This window comes from Anomalospiza imberbis, chromosome 3, assembly GCF_031753505.1.
Source record: "Anomalospiza imberbis isolate Cuckoo-Finch-1a 21T00152 chromosome 3, ASM3175350v1, whole genome shotgun sequence".
Lineage (NCBI taxonomy): Eukaryota > Metazoa > Chordata > Aves > Passeriformes > Viduidae > Anomalospiza > Anomalospiza imberbis.
This window is the reverse complement of record NC_089683.1, coordinates 100,724,549-100,741,503: the sequence shown is the minus strand read 5'-3', so window position 1 is coordinate 100,741,503 and position 16,955 is coordinate 100,724,549. Positions and strand designations below refer to the sequence as shown.

The window sequence follows — 16,955 nt, the reverse complement described above, 5'->3', positions numbered from 1 at the left end:
AAAACAGCAGTAGCACTTAATATTCTAATTTACCTGTACTAATTGCACCTAGTGTAGCTGACTGTCTTCAAAGCATCGATAATTTAAGTCTTGCGAACCTCATCCAAGTTAGGGAAAATATCACCAAGCCTCTTTCACACTTTGATTTCAGTGAGATGCACAGGGAGACTGGGGAGGATGAGTCACAGATGTCAGATTTTTGCACTTTCAGTGGGAGTCAGGTTGCTAAATACCTTCATGAATGAAGTGCTAACTGATTTACCAGGGTCATTTGGGAATTTAAGTAGAACAAAAGTAAAAGCTGATGTCCTAATACTCTCTCAGCCATAATATAATATTTTCTGTCCGTTTCCTACACTGCTGATGCACAATGATTTCTGTCATTCTTGGGAGTAGAAGGTGAAAAAGCCTCTGGAGGTTACAGATACCTGCTGAGTCAGCCAGGCCCCCTCGGGCTGCTGTACATACTGAAGAGTTCAAATGTGGCCATTTCTCACCTCATTCAATGGAACTGTAGAATTGAGCCCCTTGCATGTTTGGGTTTCTTTGTAGTTACCTTTTTTTCTTTTTTCCTGCCAGATCTGTCACCTTCCTCTAGAAGGTAGTTAAGTAAATGGATATCTGTAGTGTTCCTACAACATCCTACATTCTACAAATGTGTCTGAAAGCATTACACCGCACTATTAAGTGACCGTGACTCCACACTATTAAATAAAGGACACCTCTGATCAATTAATTAATTTAATTTCTGTGGTTGGATTCCAGAACTTGGTGGTTATTAATTTGTCTAGATTTTTGCCCTGTTTCAGGCACTAATTTCTTGAGACTTCAGTATGAGAATTCGGCAGTTTCTTTTGAAAAATATTCCATTAAAGTTACTTTTTCCTTTGTGTCACTGAGCTGCTGCTGCTTCCTCTCTATCCAGTCTTAGCAGATGTATGCAACACTTTGAGACCTGAATGCCCAAGATATCCTTACACTTAATATTATCCCTTTGTTTTATGTTGCAGCCAACAGTTTGCACATTACTGCCTACTTTATGAAGAGATGGGTTAATCTCCGTTGTGCTCTAGGGAAACATTATCGTGGTAAGAAATCAGTTTCTTACAGAGTTACTTAGAGGAGAAAGAAAAGGAACATAACTAAGGCACTGTCAGATTTTCATCTACTTAAATCAAAATTGCTTTCAGAGCTTGGGTTTTTTTGGTGGGATTTTTTTTTGTTTGCATTTTTAAAGGAAGGTTTCCTGAAAACAACAAGAAAAAAAAATAAAAAGAGAAGTGATTCTTGAGATAAGATGGATTTTTTTTTTAACTTAATTTTAAATTTGTGTATGCTGTGCCCCAGGGTAATCAGCTAAGCCTCACCAAATTCTGTAAGTATGACGAGACTCAGCATTTTCCTGAGTCTCTGCGGGGTGAATCAAGCAGAGGTTGCAGCATGAATCACTCCATTATTGCTCGAGTGTCTTGTGACATCAACGTGCTGTACAAGTGTATGCAGGAAAGGCTTTCGTTCACCACACACCTATAAAATCCTGACGTAGGTGATGTCATTGGACCAGGTCTTCTCTTCATGTTTTCTCAAGCCAGGATGCTCTGGAAGGAAGGGAGATCAATCCTCTCCTGCCAACACCAATGCAAAGGAGCTCTAATGATCACTGCCCTTTGCGCTGACCTCTTGGCATTAAACAAAAAAAAGCAAAGTCCTTAACAATACTGAATAATTGAATGGATATTTTAAAATAATTTATTGTTTTTGTAGGCATTCATGATATTCATAAATGTTTAAATCTGTCTTCAAATGCCAGCTGGTTGTTTTCTGTGTCCATATTGGCTGAAGAGATCATTGTTGACTTAAAATATTTCATCAAACTTGTTCTGTTAGAATAGAATTTCAGAGTGGCTGCATTGGAATCTCAACATTTTTTGCTGTCTATTAAATTTGAACTGTTGTAAAGCATCAATGAATACCTAAAGATACCTGCATTTTGCTAGCCAGCAGATAAGATTGTTTTAAAATGTAACAATAAAAGCATATTACTTGAAGCAATTCTACAAAAAACTGTGAGATCAACCTCATAGGTTTTTTCTGCAAGCCTTATCTCCTTCTTGTCCCACAAAAAATAGAGTGTTATGGCTTTGTTCTGAAATATAACAAACTTCAAAAATTTTTAATTCTCTTTTTATAAAAACAAAACCCAGCAACAAAAAAAAAATCAGAGCTGAAAATATGAGGATACTGATCTGGAAATAATTCCATATGTAAACAAGGAAATATCCAGCTGTGCTCTTCCCATAGCATTGCCAGGTATTGAATAAAACTTTGTCTCATCTGTTCTAATCTGAGAACCCTTCAATTTTTAATCCTTTGTGAATAGAAACTTTGTTGTGTCCATAACAAGCCATGTGATCATGAGTAAAATGTCTAATTCAGTAGTAGTTAACCACTTTGTTAAATGACTTCAAAATCTCTGTAGCCCAAGTGTGAAACTCTCTGCCCTGGCTTTATGCTGAGGTTTGATGCCAAGCCCTGGCTGAATGCTGTTCTGGGCTACAAACCTAATGTACAGCTTTTGTGATGAAAAGACTCATCACCAGAACAGCACAAAAGAAGTCCTTGTTAAGTGGTTTGTCTGTTGGTTCTGTCTGGTCTTCCTGTCCAGGGGTGCAGGTGGACTAATTTGCAGCCATGACTGTCCTCTTGGGAACTCAATTTATTCTACTTATTGATTTTTTTGAATGCTTTATAAAAAAAAAAACAAAAGGAGGGGTGGCATGTTGAAGAGAGTAGGTGAAAAGCTTGAGAGGTGCATTAAATGAGTTAGTGTGAAATGAAAAATTAAGTAATTTTGTGTTCTAAAATAACATGTATGTTGTTGTTATGAATGGTTTTGAAAGTGGTTATTTTTGTAATCCTCTTTTCAATTCTTTTTGTGTAGAGCTCCGTGTGTTTCCAGAGAAATTTATCGTTTGTGTCAGTAAACTTGACTTTGATCCAAGTGCTTGGACATGTGACAGTATTGGATTGGTAGGTACAAAACTGTTCTATAAATTTTGGGGTTTTTTTAACAGAAATGAAGCTAATATTTATATATACAGATTAAGTTATTTAAGTATTCATTACTGTCATCTTGGCACCAGAAATCTCATGAATAGTTGGGCCAAAGTATTCAAATGGGCATCCTAAAATGAGCCTAAGGCAGGCAAAAATGGGAATTTTGAAAGCTCAGCATTTTCTGAGCCTTATAAGTCTTAGAGAAAAAGACCGTGTGTTTAGAAAGCTGGATCTGATTTTAGCACCTTGATTTAAGGATCTTTTTTCTTTTATATTTTGTCCTTGTAACATTTTGCTTTCCAAAATTATAATGTAGCTGTTTGTAATGTCCCCAGGTTTCTTGTACATTTTCTTAGCACTTGTTCTGCACAGCAACTCAAGCGGATCAGTGCTGGCCCTGCTGGGAAAAAAATCCCCAAATATTTATGGAGGAAAAGGCACTGGTGTGTGGTTAAATACCATAAGCAATTCTCCTTAAATATTTCATCCTGAAGGCTTCATCTGGGTCAAAGGCTTCTGAATTTTATCCTGCAGTTAAGTGCCGATTGTCTCAGGAGTGCTCACACGGGCCCAGGTGCCACTCTGTGACTCACACTGAGGGTCACAATTACACCCTGAGGTCTGGGTGGATTTTAGGAGTTGATCTCACATGTAATAAAGTGTATTTGACTATTGAAAAAACGTGTTTTCTTTTACTCATTCAATTCCTTTTTTTCCCCAGTACCAGGCAGGGTGTTCATATTTGTAATGCTAAATGCAGATTTTCTTGTTTCCATTCCTAGTTTGGTACATACCCTTAAGTGTGAAAGAATCAAGCCAATGATTTTTTACTCTCTCAGAAAGAAACCTATCTCCCTGCTCTTGAAGTACTTTGCTCTTTGGAAAATTATTACTTTTTCAGTATTGTCTTGAAAACTACTTAATGCTTGAAGTAGAAAATTCTGTCTCTGCATTTTGACTGAGAAATAATTATGGGCCTTTTTCTTGCTTAAGTTACTCTTACAAGAGATCCAATTCCCTCATTTGTTATTTTTCATCTTTCCATAAAATAAGAGCTGAGTTTTCCTTAGTTTTTCTTGTGATCTTGTGTGGGAAGAAGAAGGCAAATTGAAAAATTCAATCTTAGGGACTTCAGCTTTACTATTTCAAAACTGGATTTTGATCTGTGGAAACTCCTTGTTGTTTAAAAGGCAAGTTTAAACACTTTTATATTTAAAAAGAAAACATATCTTAGTGAGCTGATAACCTAATCGACGATAAAGTCTTGGGAGTTTGCTTTGCTTACAGATGCAATGTGTGTGCACAGCCCTGGCTGGGATGGTCAGTGCAGTGTGTTGGGAGAAGGGAGTGAGAAAAAGTTAGTCCTAGGCATGTTCCCTGATTTGAAGAACTTGGCAAGATGGGAGCAGACCCTTAGCTAATGTTTTGGAGCATCTGTTTAATTCTTACCACTCTCACTTAAAGGGTCCACTCCAGACTGTTTTGTTGTTCCAGGATTCCTAATGCATGTTAGGACCGGATTTGTCATATACTCCAGCTGAGTACTTCGCCAAACTGGGAGAGTGTTTGATTGCCACTGAGAGTTTTTCAGGTTTTTGGCACTCCGAAAGAAAGGCCAAGAATCTGCATTTTGTGTGTGTCTGCTTTTCTCCATGCAGTTGAGCCCTGAGTAGGCTGGAATTCTAAACTCTGCCCTACAAAAGACCACCCAGAAGACCTTTCTGTTGATACACTCTGCAGATTCTGTCATGGGCTGAAAATGAGGCTGTGTTTTGTTTTCTTCTGTATGTTGTTTGGATTTGAATAATGCCACAGTGTTGGATGCAAGTTATTTTAAACCTTTCATCAGCTCACACCCTTGGATTTGAGGGCCTGTTTTACAAAAGCAGTTAACCATACATTAATGGAGACTTTGTCACTTTTCTGTGTTACTGTGACTGTGATTGACCTAGTCATGACTTAGTGATTATGCATTTTTTTAAACTGTTTTTACGCTGGTTTATGGTCTGGGTCAAGCTTTCATTCCAGAGCTCTGTCAAGACAAATCAGGTTCAGTGTTCCCCTTTCCCATTACTTGGAACCAGTTTTATGTCAGCCTGGTGCACGTTTCCTTCACTGACCACAACTCTTGTCCTTCACCTGTCTTCAGCCCTTCATTCTTTGCCTTTTCACTGCTTTTTGGGCAGTTCTGTGTATTTCTGAAATAGGCTGTGCTTAAACCACAAATTTCAAGGGATGTAGCCAGCTATGAAATGAAATTTTTATGTCCTGCACCTTAGGAAAGATTATAATTAGATTGCTTTTGAGATATTCACAAGCACAAACCTCAGCATCAGTTGCTGGGAGAGCCAATTTTAATCCTTCTGTGATGCCTCAGGTAAAACAAAGGTTAGTGTGGGTTAGACACGCTCTGTCAAATTAGCTTTAAGCATAAACTAATAAAATATTTGAGAGCACCTCTAAGGAGCAGTGATGAGATAAAACAGGAAAATATATCGATATGTAATTTTTAGGATGTATTTATAAATGGGTGTGTCTGTGGTTATGTTTAAAACTCAGGCTACAGGCAGTAATAAGCATTTTGTAAGAAGGGAAATCTCTAGTAAAGAAACAATATAGCAAGTTATTGAAATTACATAGGCAAATTGGAAGTCTTAAGGAAAGGTGCAAGAATAGGCTGAGTGATTAATACTAAGTTTAAACATAAAACCATTGTTTCCTGTTTTACCAAACTATGTTTGCAATCTTGAATAGTTTTATCTTGAAAAAGAAGACAGTTTTGGGAACATAGCAAAAGAGGAAACCCAAGGAAATATATAAGAGCTCTGGAGAGATTAGTCATCTTTGTCAGTGACGACATTTTCTTGATTATTATTATGTAGGGAGTTAAAATGGAAAATTGGAAATGGGTTATCTGGGGAAGCAGTGGAAATGGGTGGAAGGCTTATGAGCATTTGAAAATGTGCAAACAATGGAGTATTCATTGATAACCACATCGGCTTTATACCAGAATCTATGAGAGGAAGCACTTGTAGGGAAAGCATGAAGGAGGTTAAGCTAAAGATGATATTAGAGTGGAAATTTGAAATTACTGTTTGAGTAAAATCAGAAAAGAAAGTGAGGAGTAAGAGATCCTATCTTGAATTAAAAGGTCTCAGGTTTTCCACTTATCCTTGTTAAGTTACAGAGAACATTAGACAAAAGTAAGATTCTTTTCCAGCAGAATATTGTTCTTTAAAAACCAAACCAACCAAAACAAACCCTTCACGATACATACGGAGAAAAAAAGTGCTAAAGATGTGCCCAGTGCTTTTTTAAATCCCCAGCAAGGAAATAAACTATTTCATCTTCTTCATACATGTCTGATTTTTAAATTGTGTCATTGTAATACTTTCCAGGAGCATTAGAGAATTCTCATTCTTAAGAGTCTTAGTGACAGGGTTTGCTTGGGTTTTGATTATGCTGGGAAGAGACTTCTGGTTCTTTCATAAAAGCATGAAACTTAGCTGTAATTAATAGATGTGTCCCACTGGAGTGTATGCTGCTGGAATAGTGTGTCTATTGGAATGTAGAATGAAAACTTCAGAGAGCAGCAATTTGTAAAGATTAGTACAGGACTTTTTGTGGAATTTAGTTATCGTAAATGCTTTAAAGACTTATTGTTAAGTGATATCAGATTGGGTAGGGGAGGAAGGAAGTGCTGTGAAATAGAATTGCGCAGTTCACACCGTAAATACAAATCTTGGCATGTGTGTATATCTATATATGTGTATAAAATATTACAGTGAAGCTGCTGTGCTGGTGGGCTACTACTGAAAAGGTCACTCCACATCCCCTCTACATCCAGCCACATATTCCTTTCCTTTCTGGGTACAATAGACCAAGTGATTCTTCAGCTGAGAATGAATTAGTTCATTGACTTAATCTAGGAGAAAATTATTTATTTATGAAGTTTCTCTGTTTTTTCATTGGAGGATTAGTTTTCCATCATGTCAGTTCACTGAACCAAGTCATCCTGTACCCACACATTTGCCAACTGTGTTGCAAAAAAATGTTGCAGGAGCACACAGCGAGGATTTGGATGAATGGAGCCAAAGCAACCTTTAGGTAGCAGCTGAGAGTTACCTGGGCTTGAAAGTAACATCCACTACATTTTAATGTTACATTTTTTGTAATATTTGTCTTATTGCTGGCTTTTTTACATCACTGTCTTTTTTGAATTTTCTAAAATCTAGTTTTCTGGGACTTTAGATAATGTGCTGAATTCTTTTCAGTCATTATAGGAAACAGGAGAAAAACATTACGATGTAGTTGGTAAATATGACCAGGATTCACTACTTCTTTCAAAAAGGTAGAGAGGGGAAACTGCAGACTAATGAACTTTATCCAAATACCACATTAGTGGAACAGGCAGAGAATTGCTTGGGTGAGTTTTCACTTTCGACTCTTCAAGCTTCTGTCACTTTTTTTTACTTATCCTTCACGTTTTGTGCTCCTCCTGCCTTCTCTTCCCTGGGCATTCCTATCTTCATTGTTTGTCAGTGCTGGGGTCATTCAGTGATCCCTCTGAAAACAAGGGGTGTTTTTGGTTTGGATTTTTGTTGTTTGCATGCTTCACTTTCAGCCAGATCCCTTTGGTGTTGATCCTTGGCAGGACCACGTGTTGGGTGAGGGTGAGACTTCCCTTTCATTGTTGGCGAAGCTTTCAATTTGCTTCAATCATTAGGCTGCTGTCTCTGAGAAACTGCATCTCAGAGGAATGATCCTGAAGTCTTTGACTTGGTCATAAAAAGAAAACTACAGCAGCTTTACAATATTCCCTTTTGTCCTGACTGTCTGCCTCTTCTCCTTGGAGATCCCTACTCCTGCAGCAGCGTTTGCCAGAAGGGCTGCATGCCTGCATCTCATCTTTCTGTGTATCACAGTCTTGTGGATTCATGCACACCGAGCTTTCCTGGGTGGGAGCAGCTGGGGTGTGTGTGTGCTCCCTTCTGCCAGCTCTGAGTGGGGCAGGAACCTCCTGCAGAAGGGGAGGGAGGAGACCTGAGAGCAGTGATGCTGGGAATTGCCTCAGTGAGATATGTCTGAACTTGTCGCAGTTTCTTCTCTTAGCTTACAAACAGATTTATTTTCTGCATGGCAAACGTCTCACAGCTGCCTGCTGCATTAACTATCCAGAGAAGTGGGCAAATGATGAAATGAAAACTGACAGAATTATTTCAATTAGTCAAGACCAGAGAAGGCTTTGGAGAATTTCAGAGAAACCTCCCAGAGCTGGGTAGAGAGACACTAGGGCTGTAAATGAAAATCATCTGTTGATAAATGCACAGTATTTTTACTGAAAAGAGCAATTGCTGTGCTCATGCAAACTGCTGAGTGAATTAACTGTGCGATGGCTGGAAAAAGGCCAAGATATTGCTGCAAGGAATTGATTGGAAAACCTTTGTTCTGTAGCATTATTTATCTGAAAAGCAGAGAGAATATTAGAGTATGTATGGAATGAAATAAAAAGCAATATTTATTGCCTTAAAGCTAACAAGTTGAATACACCCTCAATAAAAGTGTACCTCATTATGCAAAATCAGGTGAAGCAGAGCAGAAATATAGATGGTCCTGTTGCTGCAGTATAAATGATTAAGATTGTAAAATTATTTCCATATGAAGCAATCCTCAAAAAGTAGGGACAAATTGAGTAATCTTTTACTCATTTTGGTAGTTGCTTTTTATATGAGTGCTCCAGTTGATTTAAATCTAACTACTTAGCAGCGTTCGCAAGATCCCATTTGTCAAACCTTGTGGTTATTTAAGATATTATCATCTGTCATCATCCTTTCACCTCCCTCATTTTCCTCTCCCCTCTCACTGTTGCTGTCACAGCTTATGCTGGTGTTTCATGTGGATTTGACCTGATTCTCTGCTCTTTCCTCTCTGCAGGCTTGGAGAGGATGGGCACCTCTGGCAGTGGGGTGGGAAGAAGGCTGGCAGGGATCATGTTAAAGCTGCAGGGAGCTAAAGATTTTATTTAGCTGTGGTGCATCTGTGAGATTTAGGATTTGAAAAGATTTAACTTACTTAAGGTTTTGATAATAATTCTTGATATTCCTGCTGGGCAAGGAATATTTGACAGGATTTTAAAAAGTTGTTGTAGAAGCAATCTGTTACTCAGTCTACAGCAGAAATCTCTTAGAACTAACAGGAAGTTCATAACTTGACTGAACAGGAAACTGAAATATATGATGGTAAAGTTCATGGCAGGATTTTTGAACAATATTTAATGATTTGAAATTATTTGGAGGGACAGATCCCGAGTGTGGGCTCAGAAGTCTTGGGGGTTTTCAGGGTGGTGGTACTGGTGTTGGTTTTGGAAACCAAGCTAAGACATTAAATTGTTGAACAGTAATTATTTCCTGAGCTGTGCAGTTCTTGTTTTACATATTTTGGTTTTGTATAACTGGTGAGGTCAAGAGTATTAGTTATTCTTTACAACATCTCCTCCAGGTGTTACTGCATATTGTGATTGCATAAAAGAACAAAAGAGCATAAAGTTGATGTGTTTTCTCCCAGATTTTTTTTCCTGTAAGTATCAAAGTGTTGGGCATCTGAATCACACTGTATACGTCATGTGCTCCAAGGAGTATTCTCTTATGTCATATAACCTATGCTATGTCTGGAAAGGCAAGTGGAAAGTTTGCTTCAGTGTTGCTGGTGGGTGATGCTGAGGGACATCTGCACTGACTGACCCTATACCCAGTGAGGTTTGGTGGGCACATAGAGAATCCTTATGCCAGGCTGTGAAATGCTGTAGTACAGGATTACAGGAGGGCCTGTCTCAGATATTCTCTCTTGATTTGTAAGCTGGAGAAAGGGGTCGAGCACCACATAAAATTGCTATTCCCTTATTTATAAAAATCTCTTTCAAGTATGAAATGTGTGTCTTGCATGTATATCCTCTTTCATAATTACTGGAGTCAGGAACCTAAAAATTGATGGAAATGGCTGGCTGAAGATGCATGCTTATAAGACATTGGTTTCCTTTGAAAAGGTAAAAATTTACTGTTAATATGCTTTAGATTTTTCTTTAGTGTCATTGAGAGATGTTATTTTGGTTGAAAAGCTGTTGTCTTTTCCTCCATTTCTTATCAGGGGACACTTTCTCTGAAGATAGAATCTGAGTCTTGTAGCATCAGTATATAAAATCAGAATGATTAATAGCTCAATTACTTAACATTAATTTTAGCAGTTCTTGCCTTCAAGCAAATGCACACAGCCTGTGTCATGTGCTGCTCAGTATGTAAATAAATCAGTTGTTTTGGGAACACTTCTGTGCCTTTAGAAAGTATGATGGGGTATTTTCTCTCTGTGTTACACATAGGTCTGATTCATAAAAAGGCTCCCCTGCAGCTCTGAGTTTTAGGAAAAAAAATCACATTTCATTTGTTCTCTGCCATTTACAGCAGGATTCTTCTCTCTTCTTTAATGGGTGCTCAAATGCAAATCTAGAGAGCTCTGAATTTCTTACACTCAGAAGAGTCTGGGATTCCTCCTATATGTGAAATACAGTTAAAATCTAAACCAAATACTTCAAAAGGAAGAAGGCATTTCCTCATAGAAGTCATATGCTTTAAGCTAATCTGGTGATGCCTGGGGACCCTTTGGAATGTTTGTAATTGCCAGGACTTATGTATTGAGTGAGAAACTTGGGTTTGCACCTTGTGTTCTGAGAAAGTGGAATGTGTATCACAGAGGCTTGTAACAGACTGGGCCAATGCTTGGACTAACTAGTACAGACCATAGGGTCTCCTGACAAGTAGAACAGAAAATCCATGGTGTCATATGAAAGGAATTTTGGTGGTAGATAATGAAGACTATACTGATCCAGGAGTTTGATTTTGCCTTTGTGCTAGGTCATGGGAAGGTTGAACAGTTCTGCTCCTCCTGGACAGATGCAGTTTGCTCTGATTGTTACATTCTTTTCAAGTATGAAATTGGAGTATTTTTGAAAACCACCAGCATTCCTTAAAAATACTTATTTCAAAGGCAACATCAGTATTCCCATGTAATATGGAATGATGCTTAATGGTTTTTACTGGAATTTACTGACTTTCAGAGCAGGACATTCAGCTTTAAAATGTAGAGCAATATTCCACAAATCTGATCAAGGAACTCTGTTTCAGGTTGAGAATAATATCCATTTCTGTACTTAGAAAACTTCTGCAAGTGTTTTATGATGTGGTTGGAGTTCATAAGTAGAACTGCTGGGACTGATGCATCACTACATAGGAAATGCAAAAAATTTGCATCTTGAAACTGTGGGAAGCTTTTCCTTCATGTGGGTTGGGAGAAGGCAAGAGATGAGACCCAAAGTCCTGTCTCTGTCACTTTTTTATCAGTTAGATTATAATGTCTGATTCATCCTTCCCTCAGAAGCCTCCTCACTTGCTTTAAGGAGCCCTTTTTGTTTATCAGATTGGAAGGAGTCCTGTCTGACCTCTCTGATCTGCCCGTCATCAGTCAGGACACCTCTGAAACCTAAAGGTTATCTTTGTTGGTTGAGCTCATGATACAGCTTAGAATGACACTAAGAGAAATCATCCAATTGCAAGCTTACATAAAGTTCCCCTAAATAAGTGTTTCTGTCTTATTAATTTCACTAATTTTGTTGTGTGTGCCCAGGATAATACTTTAGTTCATACCTTTGCCTACATTATTATCTTTTTAGTCACCTGCCATTTGCCACTATGATATAAAAATTGATTTCTTGAACCCACTGATGTATTCTATTAAGTATTTTTGATGAGGCACGTTGATAAATACATCTTAAAAACTGTGTTTTGTATTACGGGGTTGGGAACCAGAGATGAAATTTAATTATCTCTTAATCTTACTTTATTGGTACATAAGCTTGTGGCACTGAGAAGAGTGAGAGACAACTAGCAAGCATGATACCAGAGAGGCAGGAAAGGGGGGCAGCAGTGTTCACTTTGAAAATTTTCTTTCAACCCAGTATTAGACTGGAAGAAAAGAGAGACCATTGGTCTCACTCTGCTTCAGGGTAATGAGTTCCTTTTCAGGATAAGGGTTCCTCAAAAGTGCCCATCCATGGGTAGTTCTTTAATAGATACTTAATGCCAGCAGCAGTCCTGGAGAGAGCTGGAGACAGCAGTGAATGCTACTTTTACAGTTCTGAGGGTTTCTTTTTCAGCTTGAGTGTGTTGTAAGAGGATTAAGCTGGCAAAAAAAAAAAAAAAAAAAGAATCTTCAATTTGATAAACCTTACAGGAAGTACATTCTGTGCCTACCAGTGTGCCTGATGTATCTCTGTAGGTTTTGGTAGAGATTTTTCTTCCCCCAGACATCTCTTTGGAGAAGTATTAGAAGTATTAAGGATCTTGAAATCAGGTTTGGGGAGGCCAGTGTCATGAGCAGGTAGGCTGGTAAGATTTTGTAAGCTCCACTTCTACAGGCCCTTCTCTGCAGTTTGAGTGACAAAGAGGACTGAGCTTGCCCTGGGATTTTAAGAGCGCATATTTCTAATGGAACTTGGCAGTTCAAGGGCTAGAGAAGCATTTTAATCTTTTGTGCCCACCCAGTCTCTATACAAATGTAAATATGTCTGTCTTTAACAATTTGCCAAGAAATGTGGTTTTAATTTGTTAGCAGCAGTCCCACTCCCTGCAGCTCTTTCAGAGTCGAGTTGCAAGTCTGGCGGTGCTTTGACGTTTTTCTCTGTCATGGTGTCATTGTTTATATGATGTCTGCCTCTGCTGTCCTCCCTTTTATGCCTGGAATATTTTTCTTTAATTATTTCACTGCCTAAAAGGAATCTGGGATTACTAGACAGGATGAGAGCAGATTAGCTTTTTTTCTTTCTTTAGCAAGTCCTGAAGTTCCCATAGGAAATAAATAGTATTCCCAAAACAGACAGTGTGTTTTATTTTTTTTAATTAACTAAAATTATTAAGTCTAATAAAGAAAATAAAGGAAGTATCACCAATAATGGCTGTGTGTCTTAGTAGTATATGGAGTGCCCACTGTTGTTATTTATGACTCCCTCTGCCTTCTATTGTGGACTTACTCCAGCCTTAGGGAGTTTACATCACTACTAATAGCAAAAGGCTCTCTGGTTCCCACAGAGTCTTTCAGAGCCTGACTCATATGCCTTGTGTTAATTGTTCAGCTCTCAAAATACAGCACTTACAGGGTGTGGTTCCGAGGGGAAAATCTACTGTACTTAGAGGGCATGTTCAGAAGTGTCTCACATATAAATCATTTTGATTTTTACTTTTTTTGATGCCTTAACCCTTTCTGTCACTGCTTTGTGTGGTAAGTTATTTGAAAGCAAAACAGAAGGTCGATGACAGCACAATGAGGGAATGTGTTAGCCCTGCAACTTGGGGCCATTAGCTCCAGCCTGACTCAACTCACAAGTGCTGTGATTTTGTCATCTGTGCGTCTCTGCAGGGTCCGGAGTCAGATGCAAGTCAGAGCTGGGGCTTATGCCTTATCTGCAGTAGGGAGTACAAGGGGGCAGGAGCTATCCCCAGTCCTCTCCTGGATTTTGTGCCAAGGGCTCCTTTCCATGCATTACTTACCACAGTGACAAGAGTTGCCTTAGTGGGCTGCTGATCCTGGCCTGCTTGGCACGTTGGGGGCTGAAGAAGATTTAACAGAACTAACCTAACCCGTTTCCACCCTGCAGGAACTCGGATGGGCTCTGGCTCTCTGGCCAAGTACGAGTGCTCTCCAGCTGCTTTGATGCAGGATGATTGTGCAAGACCCTTCAGCCTCCAAATTGTGTGGCTGTTACTGGAAATCAAAATAGTTTCTACAGACTTTGCAGTCTCTGCCTTCTCTTAAAATTAGCATAACGCTCGAGTATCTTAGTAGTATTTCTGTCTTTAATAGCTTACAAAGTATGAAAATCTATTTAGTCAAATTAGGGGAACCTACCTCCAGCAAGAATAGAAGCAGCAATTAATCCCTCAGATTAAACTAGTTAAGCTTGATTTCTGAGGCTGGGAATCACATTGCATGTATGCTCTGTGTTTTCTGCCTGCTGTAAACACACTCGTTGCACCACAAGTGGACAGAACTTGGTGCATGGCTCAGTGTGCACATTTGTGTAACTGGTCTCTGAAAGGAAGGCTCAGAACAGCTGTAGCTTTTCTAGGTGCCAAAATGGCTTTACTTCTTTGCCTGACTACTCTTCTTCTGCTTGTAAAATAGCAAGCTGTTTTTACTGGCTATTTCTTCTGGAAAGAGCGTGGAGGTCCCCCACGACCTCTCCTCTAAATCAGAAATAAAAATGGGCAGGTCTTACTCTCCCCTAAGTGACAGGCTCCCGAGGGGTGTTCCAGCCAGGGGTCATGTACAAGTTGTGGCCTTGTGCCTCTGCTGGCTGTCTCTGTGTCCCTCAGTTCTTCTACACCACCTGGTTCCAGTGCCTCACCAAGGAATGGGCTAGACCAGCACTCCCTGCATTTGGGGAGCCTGGTCAGAGGCTGCATCATGGAGGCTGAGGGAGAAAAGTGCTCTCAAAGACAAGGAGATGCACAAAGCCTCTTCTCCTCTTGACTTCACCACTTCTTTTTCCTCTCCTCCATAGCCTCAGAGATAATACTTTTTTGGAGTGTGCAGTAGCTAATGGTGAAATCAGCAAACACTACTTCTCTGATTGAGATTGTTTCATTGTGAAAGGAAGTGCTCACAGCTTGAAGAAAAAGAGCATTTTCCTTCCCTCCCGCTTGCCCCAACTTCGTATTATATAAAAGGATGGTGCTGCTGTTAGCTGAGACCAGAAAGAATTCCCTGTTGTCCTGTAGTAGCCAACCACTACAAGCTGCGAGCGTTTAAATGTTAGAATTAAAAGTTTTAACCCTTGCCTTGTTCAATGAGCAAATAACACTGTGTATGTTTTTTTGTAAGTATGGAAAATTATGGGAATTCCTCTGAGAATAAGTGTATAGACCACTGCGCCAGTCAGTCTCTTCAGAAAAAAAACTGACAAGCGTGCTCCTGTCTGCAAGAGAGATTCCTGGCATTTGTCACAGTTTGAGCCACAAAGATGTCAAATATATGCCAACAGTTTCCTCAGATGGTTTGGAAAGCTACATCCTTTACATTGCAGTCTTGTTTGTTTGTGGTGTATTTTAGCATACAAAATATGTTGCTTGGGAGTCAAGGGGAGGGAACTGACTAGACTACCAAATATTAAAAGATTAAAAATGATTGTTTCTTTTAGACTGCTCAGATCAAAATAATTAAGAACAGCTGTAAATCTTTGTATTAGAAATGGAACTTTCTGTTGAATAATCATAGCTTGATGTGTCATGCTTTAAACCTGTATTTTCTTTTGGAGCAGAAAGAAGAACTTTCCAATGGGACATCTGAATATTTTACTGAATCTGCTGAGAACAAGAAGCTCAAGATTAGTCTGAGTGAACAAATAAAGCAAGACATCCTGAGAAAAATGTATGCCGCTATTCTTTCTAAGCCTTTGAATTTATAATCGGTAAAATTTGGTTTGGTAGAATCTAGCTTATGAAGTAAAATTTTAAATAATATAAACTACTTTACAAAAGATTGTTTTAAATTACTGAAAGATTACTACTGTAGTGTGGATAAGCACATAAAATGATTGTTTTTTACAGCATGGAGAAAGCTATTACAACCCACATAGATATCACACATAACATTAGGCAGAGTCAAAACAGGCTGTTTTTCCTTGAATGAAGCTCTGAGCCAAAATAAATATGTGATGCTTGAATCGAGTGAACAGCACTTCACAGATTTTTTTTGTTGTTGTTCATTTTGAGACTCTGGATCAATAGTCACAATTAAAGAGTATCCCTGGTGGAGTGGATGGGGAGGATGAGCTGATCAGCTGAACTTGTCACTGCTCCATGTGGTACCAGGACTCCATCCCAACTTGTGTGAGATGCCAGCAGCCTCAAATCACCTGTGAAATCAGGGATTTGCTGTGAACCCTGGCAACTTTTCTTTTTACCACTGTTGTCTCATCTGTATTGTCTTTAGCAATGAGATTAGCTTTGGAGGTATGCAGCCCTCCCTGTTTTGGATGAGCCCTCTTTGAGAGGAGTTAGATGTGCTGTCCTGGGAACTGCTTGGCAGCAGCAGGGCAGCAAAAAGTGGTCTCAGCTTGGGGCCATCTCTAGCAATGTGTTTAGACTCAAAATGCAGCTTCAGGACGTGGGCATAAAGTTCATCTTAAGGGCTCTGTAAAATCCAGATCCATAGGTAACGCACTGCTGAGGAGTGTTTGTGTACTGACACTCCATCAGGTCCCTTGTGATCCCATTTTCCTGTATAATTCTTTTCAGAATATCATCTACTTGCATTACCTAAGTCCTTGCCAGATGAATGGGCTTGATACTAGATGAGTAGTGGTTAACTTTAAAGCAATGCTTTGAAATGTCCTGGGAAAAATTCCAGAGGAACATTCTAAAATAGAGATTAGGAGCTCTCACACAGGGGCACACTCACTGCTTCTCCCCGCCTGCCCCCTCTGTCCTGTAGCTATGCATTATACATGTGGATATATGGGAATGGTTTGCAATCATTTAGGCACTTAGGAAATGCTATTTTATCTAGCCAATTCAGAAAGGAATTCAATATACTTCTGCTCTGTTGACCTTTAACATCTGTAATGAATCCAGTTCTGCCTCTTGGAAAAGAGTGTGAACTCACTCCTTCATGGCTTAGCCATTAACAAATAGGGTTCTCCCATAGCACAGTGGAAAATCAGATGGATAACGCTTGATACTATCGACACTAGACAAATATTGCTGCTTGTCAAGATGATACACAGGGATATTTTCCATGTTCAGAAAGAGGGTGGCCCAAGTGGTGTTTCAGAGTTGGAAAAACAGTAAATGGAG

At 39.2% G+C, this 16,955-nt stretch overlaps 1 protein-coding gene across 6 annotated transcripts in view; it reads left to right on the top strand.

The window, feature by feature from the left end:
* SLX4IP (SLX4 interacting protein) overlaps positions 1–16,955 on the top strand; it is a 101,500-nt gene that overhangs the window by 50,936 nt on the left and 33,609 nt on the right. For all 6 annotated transcript variants that reach the window (XM_068186075.1, XM_068186078.1, XM_068186076.1 and 3 more), the window contains 3 exons: positions 1,011–1,088; positions 2,942–3,030; positions 15,419–15,528. In XM_068186075.1, the coding sequence (XP_068042176.1) occupies positions 1,011–1,088; positions 2,942–3,030; positions 15,419–15,528 (277 nt within the window). The remainder of the gene's footprint in view (positions 1–1,010; positions 1,089–2,941; positions 3,031–15,418; positions 15,529–16,955) is intronic.